The following is a 10,265-nucleotide window of genomic DNA, read 5'->3' as shown; positions in this document are numbered from 1 at the left end:
AATGTATTTTTACTGTCTAAATATATGTATTCAGTTAGTGTAAACATGCACGGTGCTATCACAGCGAATGCGAGGCTGGGACTGAAGCGTTACCCTTTGTTTCTGCTGAGAGACATGCCGCGTGACTCATTTCCCCGCGTGTACAAGTTATCTTAGGTCGGCATTCATGGTTTGACTTCTAAGATTCAGATCGAGCTCTAGGTAATTTTTTTTCCGAACTGGTTGGTTCGACTTTTAAGAAATTCGAGTTCTAATGAGTTCGAGAACTGAGGTACCACTGTATTTTGAAATTTTTAATAAATTGGCCAGCAGGTGGAGTCAGTGCTCCATTTTATAAATGCCACTCAAGACTTTCAGGCCTTCTCCTGTCTAAATGAACAGCCTATAAAAGGGCAAAGCATGATTGTACTGCTGTTATATGGAGCAGTCCCCCAGCAGAGCAATGTTCTGAATATGCAAAACAGTCAAAGTTCACACAGCCAGTACAAACAAACCTTAACTTGTAAGATCTAGACTTCATTAGGTAGGAAAGTGCCTATTTCTAACTAGTACTTAGACTATCTAATACAAACCAGACATTCAGTCGGGCTCAGGCACACCACCAGAGGGTTCTACATTCTGTCCTACATCTGCTGACCTGTTAGGCCTATACTCAAAAATTTCCATCCTGTTACAGGATGCTCCACCATATATCATGGTAGGCAGCATGTTTGGTTGCATCTGTCTATAGAACTTTTTCCCAGAAGAAGTTTGGTTATTCTAGGCAGGTATCAGCAAAGATTATTTGTGCCATTTAATTAATTTCTTTCAGCCCATAAAGCACTAAACCTTTTTGGTTCAGTGTGCACCATATGGTATGGGTTGAAACCATTTAGATTGCTTCAGGTCAGCGTTAAGCTCTGTGGTTGTTTTGCCTGATGTTTTATCCCACAGTCTAACTACTCTGATCAATTTCCTTCTTTACACTATGCCCCAGGAGGATCCTGACAGTTCCCTGAGCAACAAACTTCTTAAATCCATCACAATCTGTTGAAACAGGGATGCCAAGGTCTTGGGAGATGACCCTTTAGTAACCCAAGTTACCCAAGCACCGAGAATCTGTCAAAGGTGAGTATAATTTCACTGCAATGACAATCTAGATCCCCCCAACCCCATTTTCTTATTTTTGCTATTATTTTATCCTGTGCTATTCAACATCAAAATATCAAACATAAGTGTATTTAGACCTAAGCCTTTCACTGCTGAATTTTTTCAATATGGTTTCTAAATTACAGCTGAATATTAGACTGCATAATGTGAAAACAGGCATACAGCACTCCTGGAGCATTTGGGGTTAAGGGTCTTGCTCAAGGGCCCAACAGTAACATGGATAGCCATAGGATTCTGGATATAAGCAGAGAACCCTGGCAAACTGAACCACACAACTGACTTTTCTGCCTTCAAATGATTTTCTTCATAATGCAATTCTTCAAAAGTAAAAGTGACATGAGTTGCTTACTACGGCTGATAAAAATAAAAAAAAAAAATCACTTGATACAGTACTATACCAGTTATGAGTGGCACCATATTCCCTGCCTTTTGTGAGGGTGGAAATGAATACGATTATTGTAGGATGCTCTGTATGAAACACACCTGTAAAGAGGATGCTGGGTGAGAATTGTCATCAAATGAGGAGGAGCCAACTGATGTTTCGGCAGGTCTAGTGTTCTCAACTCTCTCTGTGCCTTCACTAAACAGTTCCTGGCTTGAGAGTGGGGCCTCTTTTGGATCATCTGCCCCTCCTGTTTCCTGTAGAGTAATTCTGAGGCCAGTGGCCTCTGGCTCAGCAGCTGAAGCCTCTGTGGGGTCATCAGCTATTTCTGTATTTGTTTCTTGTTGTTCCTCTTGTCCCTGCTGATCTGACTCCATGTCAGTTAAAACATCAGATAATTCCTTCGGCTCCCCCTTATCCATCAGCAATCCAACCTCTTCCTGGAGGACTTCACATGGGTCTTCCTCCTCATCTGAGTCAATATGCAGCATAGCACTCAATCGTGTATCTGTGGGAAAGCTAGAACGCAGCTTAGGTGAAGCTGCTCCAAGAGGACGTTCCCCTGGTCCCTTAGGGACCTCAATAGCCTCAAGGTATTCATTGGGGGATACCTGGTGCGATGTATGTGGAGGGAATCCCCCTTCTGCTCCTCTGTCGGTCCCACCCTCCTTATTTTCTTGGTCTTGTCCAGCAACATCACCATTTCTCAATGAGAAACATTGCAAAGAACCCTCAGACCCTGTAGGGGAATGGCCACTAATTGGTCCAGCAGGAGTGTGAGGAAGTTCTTCATCATCAGAAGGACTGTCAGGATCTCCATTCACTGCTGAGGTTCCCAAAAGGCAGTCAATAGTATCAGGTGTGGCCTCTAGGTAGATAAGATGGTGAAATTTAGTTATTAGTTTTAACAAACTTAATCTTGCAAACAAAGACTAATCATATGCTATTCTTCACCTTCATGTCCTGTAGAGGTGATCGCCACTCGAAATTGCAGCTGACCACTCACATGCTCAGTAGGCAAACGGCGACAGAGTGTGAAAGTAAGTAGTTGATCCCTGTGACACCAACAAACAGACTTAGGCAAATAAGAGTTATAGCACTTCATCAAATAAGAAAATATTTAACTGGATTTAAAGGTTTAAATGATTTGCCATAATATACTTCAATTAATACCATACAAATCAATCAGTATATTTATGGGCTACAAAATACAAAAACTATTATTTGAGATAGGTTGTATCTAGCAAGAAAAATTTAGGATTCCTTGTCAATTTTCATGGCTGCCTTTTTACATAATTTTAGATTTTTTTGTTTAATTATTGTAATTAACTGGGATAATTACTTTTTCATGTTCAAATGTTCCATATTGTATGTGGTGGAAAATATGAACATAAGAAAAAGTAGTTTAAGAGGTTCTCAGTGAGTGACAATACAGATATTATAATATACAGAATGATGGATTTGGCCATGGGATACTGGCAGATTCTCTTGTTGCTAGTTTTACGGAAAAGGGAAGGAGGGAAAACGGCCAAACAGAGAACGGAAGGTTTTAATCAACAGGTCTACATACTTCTCTTTGGTTTGCAAGGGTCACATTCCAGCCTCCTGATATTAGAGCTGGGTGATATGTCCTAAAAATAAAATCTCCGATTTTTTTCACAATAAATCCGATTTTTGATTTTAATCGATTTTCCCCTCCCCTACTCAAAATCAAACTACAGAGGACAAATAAATGGTTCAAAACAAGTTTTAACTTATGAGTTAACTTAGAATTAAAGTGCAATCTGACAAGCCAAAAAAGATGCTTGTACGTGAGATGGCAGACCACGCCATTGTAAACACTTTTAGAAACTTTTAGCATGTTAATCAATTCCGGCTTTTCCACAGTATGTATGGGCACCATGTCTTTTGCAATATACATCGCGACAGCGTTTGTTATCGCCCATTCTTATCCTATGGCACACAGTTCGAAAACGTGTCAGGGACGGTTGCTTGTTTAACTTTGGATGTTGTGCTGGAGCGGCGGGTATTTTCATTTCGCTGGGAGCCGCACTTCCCCGACTCCGCTGTGTGCCTCTGCTTTAGGTGCTGGAATAAATTTGTCATGCTGCTTTCTTTGGTTGCAACAGTTTTTAAACAGACTTTGCAATGAGGACTTGTTTGGTCTGTGTCCTACGGCGCAAAACTGAACCACTGCCGTGATGTTTGTGAATTCATTAGAGTTTTTGTGTGCGCTGCGCTGATTTACCCGTGAAGAACGGTGCGTCGCATTAGTTCTGCTTTTGGCGCTCGTGTGTAAAATAAGTAATAAAATCAATTTCCATAAAAACACATCGTCCTGAACTGTAAATTTGAATTAATCGATGAAATCGATTTATCGCCCACCTCTACCTGATATTATTTGTAGATTATTAGCTACAGGTAGGTACCTGCCATATTTGATGGCAGTCCTGCAGGTACTAAGACAGCTGACCTTGGCATCAACCTTGAAAACTGTCAGTCAGGTGAGAGATATACTGGGGTACTTCTTGGGTGGAGGACAAAGTTAATGTAGGAAAAAAGGTTATAGTAAAGCTAATACACTGCGATTTTCATTCTAACAGTTAACCGCTAATTCCTACCTGGTTATATGCCTCTCTAGGAGTCTCTGTATTGGAATTGTCAGCTGGCCTAAGAAGCGCTTGATAATCGGTCGGCTTTTGGCAAACTTATCCTTTACTTCAATTTCCAAAACGTCTGTAACAAGAGCTACGAAGGTGTACTTCTATTGAAAGAAAAAGAGATTAGATTAGTCCATCACATGCATATCTGTATGAAGTGTGTTGCATATGTCTATATTTAGTCTCCAGGCATACCTCTCCATGCCAGACAGGGTTAGTTGTATTGGCAATGATGGAAGCTCGTCTTTCCTGCCCATGATGTGCAAAGGTGGGGAAGCTACTCTTCTTTCCAGGTTTTATGGACATTTTCAGGTAAGGGTCAGGGTTGAAGAACATGCCCTTTTTCAGACCAAGAGCTTGGATGTCTACATGAAGATGGGATCAAAAGAACTTCAGATTGGACTACACATGCATATGAAGAATGGTGTAAATATGTATTAAGATTTATACCCTTGGCTTTACCTGATAAAGTAAAACTGACAAGCTTACGGCAATGTTCTGTTAACACATGTCCTTCTACTTGACCTTCAGCATCTCCCTGTGGCAATAAAAAAACATTAAATACATGTATCATGCATATTTACCTTGACCTTTATGGGTGAAACTATCATTAATCTTTTAAACAAAAATGGAATGTTAAAGAAAATATTCTCCCACTCCTCCCACCACCCCCAGCCTCTGCAACTCCCATCTTCCCAATCTTTATTAAAACCCAACTTTGTGTGACTTAATATAATCAATTTCAGATCTGTGTCTGTCACTGTCTTTTTATCTGCCACCACTAAGGGGCACTGCTTCAATTTTGGTGCGACTTCTAGAAATGAAATCAGGCGCAGATCTTCATCCATATAGTGGTTTTTGTGATGTGGTAATACCAAATATTTTTCAGTTATCTAGTGTACAACATCAAGTATCTTCCCTTTGCTGCCACTAAGCAGCATTGCTTCAATTTTGATACCATTTGTCTCAATATTTGACAGGTATTCACCCATACAATTTGTTTGCAAAGTTTGAAAAAGATCCATCAAATATCTTTTGAATTATTGCACTAACAAATAAGTCTGCAATGGCGATGAATTGGTCCCAAAACCATATGCATTCCCCACAGGTTGCTGTTTGATTATGTATTCTCCATAGCATTTTATCTCCTTCACTAAATTAATACACAGAAATACAGAGAAAATACAATTTGCAACATACCACAACACCAGGGTTCTTGATGGTAATGCAGGGAGTAGTGGCTCTTAAGGCCCCACTCACTCCATGATAGTACTTAAAGCAAATCTTGGTCTCAGCTGTATATAGTAGGGGAGACATACAGGCACAGAGAGTCAAGGGATGGAAATAAATGCAGATTCATCCCATCTCACTTATGTCCTTACAGCGTTTTACTCACACAACTGATCTCCTCTCAGGGCACCTGAATCCCACTACCCCATTTGGTTTTCTACATACCATTTCCCACGTATGGCATAATTTTACTCACGCTCCATGAAGTAAGGCCCAGGCTCCAACCTCCATACAATCTGCCCACGTTGAGTGCCATTAACACCTCGATTCTTAGAATCCCACATATTAGCAGGGCAAGTCTCATCTGGAAGGTTAAATAACAGTAACCACCAGTTAGACAATGCCTTTCAAAGCCCATCCTGTGCATTTATAGATACACCTTTGAAAGAAGATACAGTAAAAGCTAGAAATGTATGAGGTTAAGTCTGTGTGATATCTTCATTACTGTAGCATCAAGACAACAAAATCAAGAAAGCCTCTAACATGTTACAGTAATCCTGCATTATACTCCTCCTCATCAGGCCCTGCAGCAACACAGGAAGTCTCCACCACTATAATTTAAAATTAATTGGACACAATGACTTCGCACAAACTGTCACACCCAAAGGTCATTATCACATCAAAATACAAGGCTGCTAGAAGTGGGCATTCCCCATGGGGATCACATATCAACATGGACAATAACTTCACATTACCACATGTTTGTATTCTAATGAAACAGGGTCACAGATCACAAAAGTTGTAATGAACTTAGAATTTTATTGCACTTATTTGCTTTGCATTTCTTAAAATTGTACTGTGAATACCTACAGTAGACATAATAAAAGAAGCATGCAAGTGTCACTGGTGTTGAGTGTACTGGTCTCAGGATGACTGATTCCAACACTATTTATATCAGTCATCACATTGTATGACCGTTGTCTTACATTTACAAAGCAGATATTATTGTCCAAAGCGGCATACAAGTGAAGCAAATAGCATATTGCAAACATACATGCGGTCAATGAGTCAACTAGGCATAAATGCAGCTAGGCTGAGCTTCCAATGAATGCATAGGTACAAGTGTAAACAGTATTTGAGCAGGAACGACAACTTCTAACAAAGCGGGAACCTAATAAGACTATTCAATGTCCAAAAGCACTACATCAAGAACATTGAGGGAACATACAGTGGAATCAGACTAATCGAATCATAACAATCACCGTGACAGCTTTATTTCATAAACATCTTCCTTGAAACCATTAAATTGAAAAAGTTGCACTTCACCCCTTGCATATCTTTTAGACCGAACCCCAAATCAGTAATCTTATTTGCATAGCAGTTCAACTTTCAATTCTGTTCACCTACAAGGAAAATCAAACTCTTATGTGAAAGAAAAATGCAGTGAGTGTCAGAAGGAGCTCACCTATGTGGTAGAGGCCAATCCAGTCAGTAGCATCCACTTCCTCCTTGATATCCCATGATATAATAAGATTCTGCGATCGGCCCAAAGTGAACTCGTACACAGAGGCAGTGAGGGAGGAACGGCTGTCAGAGGTGACCAGGTCAGTGTCACTGTTGGCCCGCTGTAAGCCCAGTGTCTCAGATGGCCCTGGGCTCTGACCTGCCAGGCTCTGCAAGTTCTCTGGACTCAATGTATAGCGCATCTGAGGGCTGCGCCGTCGCACCACCAGCAAATGCTCCCGGGCTGTGGCTGCCATAGTGATTGGAGGAGGGGGTTGGGGACGGGGACGGGAGGGGAGTACAGCCGTGGCAAGAGATGGACGAATGGTGGATATACTGGTGTGAAACCAGACAAAGTAGAAAACAGGGCAGGTACAGTTCTGTTGTGACCACTGTGCCTTTATAGATAAGACTGCAGTCACTCTATAGCAGTCTTTGAGATGTCTTAATCAAATTTGTTTCTGACTGTGTATTTGCATCTTAATGTTAACCAACATGTGTCAGACTCAGAAATTCAGATCTTTTTCCTTCATTGGAAAAACTTAAGACCGAAGGACCTATTCAGGTCTACAGAGCAGGAATCATGTGGTTCCATTCTGTGTTTTTTCTTTTTTGAAATGGGGCTTGAGTGGCCCTTTTATGTTTGGAAGTATTATTGAGGAAGTTTGGCTAACTGAAACTTCCAGTTCATACTCCCATCTAAGAAGGGAGGGCAAAGCTTAATATACAAGAGGGATAACAGAAGAGGAAGACAGAAGGGCGAGGAGAAAGATGGGGTCAACAAGAGTAGAGAGTGAAAAGCAAGTAGAGGCTTGGAAAATAACTAAAATGTGAAGGTGATGAGAAAAGGGATGAAAGAAAAACAAAAAGGAAATAAAGATTTTACTGTTTTTGGGTAAAAATGCAAACACAGACATTTCAGTTGAGAGGACATGCTTCATGCAAGTTACTAAACACTGTTCCATATTTCCCCAGGCTCCTGTGTGCTGAAAAGAAGGAGGAAAGGGGGTCAGAATTTTATGATGTCCCTTCTCCAAGGTCTGACTGATCCATTTGCTATACATGTACTCCTATGTAACTGAAATCATAATCTTACAGCCTGAAACCAAGAACACAGTAGAACACACAAAGACCTGTCCAATATACAAACAAGTAAATCTGTACAGCTCTTGCCTTGCAGGATTCTGTGTAACATTTTTAGTGGATCTGTAGTCTTTATGCATTAGCTTAGTCCACTGCTGTTCATATGGCATTCTATGTGCATCAATGCTGTTCACGCAGCAAGTAAATCAGTGTAAATTAGAGAAGTTGTTTTGCCATATGAAGAGGTTCTTATATATATATGTGTGTGTGTGTGTGTGTGTGTGTGTGTGTGTGTGTTTGTATTTGCAAATAACATTGAGAGGCCTGAATGGTAACAACTATGCCCCCTAAAATAAACAACCAATAAAACAGTTCAACAGAAGGACATTTTCTGCATATTATCAAATTAGCTGACAGAAGATTTGGAGCAAAAGCACAGTACAACAAAGTACAAAAGAAAAAAGACTAGTTCAAATGATTTTACCATAAGTGGCCAAGTTTGATTTATTTTCATGTTACATGAGTGAGCATCTTAAATAAGATACAACTTGACATATTCAACTGTACTTTGAATATTAAAGATACATAAATGCAAAGATCCAAAATAATTATGCACTTAATAGATTTAGTCTTATAAGTAGAGGAGGCCTACTTACATTAAAAATTCTATCATGGTCAATTACATCCATTTATCTTCAAAACAAATAAACACAGAACAGGACTGCAGAAAACCTGAAGCTTATACTGGGAAACGTGGGGCACAAGGCTGGAGACAGCATGGATACAATACCAGTCTAATGCAGGACACACACTACAACCTAGAGACACTAATTTACTAAGCAGCATGTTATTGGACGGAGGGAGGAAATCCATTGAAACATAAGGTCTCACACCATGCATGCATAGCAGGTAGTGCCAATGAGACAGCAGCCCTGGGAAATCCTCCTGGGAATCCCGAGGAAGTGATGTCACTGCATTCTGAGCAAGGATGATTGAATTGTCTTATGGAGACCGATATTTAAACTAACCCATGTAATTTGACAATACTCAATCTTGAAACTTTTTTTGTGAGTATAAAGATGCCAGAGTACTTTTACTATCGTGTTCCTACCCAGGATAGTTTATTTTGTGAAAAAGTCTATTTCCTGACCACCTTTTCACCAGTTTTACTGTGTTTCCTGCCAGCTACCACTGGAATCCATAGTGCCTTCCTGTTCCCTGACCTCAAATTGGTTCTGTACTTGTTTCAGGTTAATAATGTTTATGACATTAAATGCATAATTACTCATATCTTTTAATTGTATTGCACCATATTTATTTTACACATTATATATTAAGCTATTTTGGTGTGATTGTAACGAGACCTGCTGTAGAAATGTTTTAGCCCACTTAGGGATATAACATTTAAAGTACCTATCTTTTAAGGTATATAGCTAATCTGTTATCTATATATCCATCCATTTATCTTCAATTATCACTTTTTCAATATGGGGTCTTATATTCTAAGAAAACAGGGAACATCTTGGATGTGATCCCAGTCCATTGGACTCGTACATAAGTCACTTGGAGATGCAGAGTCACCTAACTGCATGTTTTACGACTGCAGGAGGAAGGCCACCAAATATGGGGAAAACATGCGCATACACACACAGAGCTAGGACCAGGAATCAAACAACTGTGGAGGTGTGAAGCTGCACTGCTAACCACTGTGCAACCCACAACCTACTAACATTGACATATAAAATGATATTTCACCATATCATTAAAAAAGCAATTGTCAATGTAGCAAATGAATAATTTCATAATTGCCCCCCTAAAGTAGGAGCTATAATGGCGAGAACCAGATTGTATTATAGGAGTAATACTGTTTTAGGCAAAACAGAAGGAAATAGAATAATGGTTTGTGTCACTCCTAAGTCCATTTTGGCAAACAGAAACTGTCATCACATAAATGTGAATCCATTCACTGAATGAACCATCACAGAACTGGCACCAGACACTAAGCCCAGGAATACAACTCTAACTCCCCCTTATCTATTCTCACTGTTATAATGTGCAGGAACTAGGAAGTCAGCTTATACAGATTAATATTTCAAAACCAACTCAAAGACAACCCATCAAATATCCAATCTGGAGTACAATTTATATTACAGCAAAATTTCTTTAGTCTATTATAACTAAAGATCCTCATTGTTTGATGGATACTGACCACAGGAATCTTTAGCACTAGGGGCTGTCAAAGTCTCCCTGATTGTTGT

The 10,265-nt window shown here is 39.8% G+C and overlaps 1 protein-coding gene across 7 annotated transcripts in view; it reads right to left on the bottom strand.

The window, feature by feature from the left end:
* Positions 1–10,265, bottom strand: part of hecw2b (HECT, C2 and WW domain containing E3 ubiquitin protein ligase 2b) — a 42,305-nt gene that overhangs the window by 27,734 nt on the left and 4,306 nt on the right. For 3 of the 7 annotated variants that reach the window (XM_072715379.1, XM_072715369.1, XM_072715370.1), the window contains exons 2-9: positions 6,887–7,174; positions 5,678–5,785; positions 5,392–5,486; positions 4,654–4,729; positions 4,387–4,556; positions 4,153–4,295; positions 2,486–2,586; positions 1,633–2,399 (exon numbers count right to left, since the gene is read on the bottom strand). In XM_072715379.1, the coding sequence (XP_072571480.1) occupies positions 1,633–2,399; positions 2,486–2,586; positions 4,153–4,295; positions 4,387–4,556; positions 4,654–4,729; positions 5,392–5,486; positions 5,678–5,785; positions 6,887–7,174 (1,748 nt within the window). Of the gene's footprint in view, positions 1–1,632; positions 2,400–2,485; positions 2,587–4,152; positions 4,296–4,386; positions 4,557–4,653; positions 4,730–5,391; positions 5,487–5,677; positions 5,786–6,886; positions 7,911–10,265 lie in introns of all 7 variants that reach the window. The other 4 variants (XM_023844585.2, XM_072715380.1, XM_023844584.2 and 1 more) reach the window with 3 other exon arrangements.

Source organism: Paramormyrops kingsleyae, chromosome 1, assembly GCF_048594095.1.
Source record: "Paramormyrops kingsleyae isolate MSU_618 chromosome 1, PKINGS_0.4, whole genome shotgun sequence".
In the NCBI taxonomy this organism is placed as follows: domain Eukaryota; kingdom Metazoa; phylum Chordata; class Actinopteri; order Osteoglossiformes; family Mormyridae; genus Paramormyrops; species Paramormyrops kingsleyae.
The sequence above is the reverse complement of the archived record's forward strand: the minus strand, read 5'-3'. Positions and strand labels throughout refer to the sequence as shown.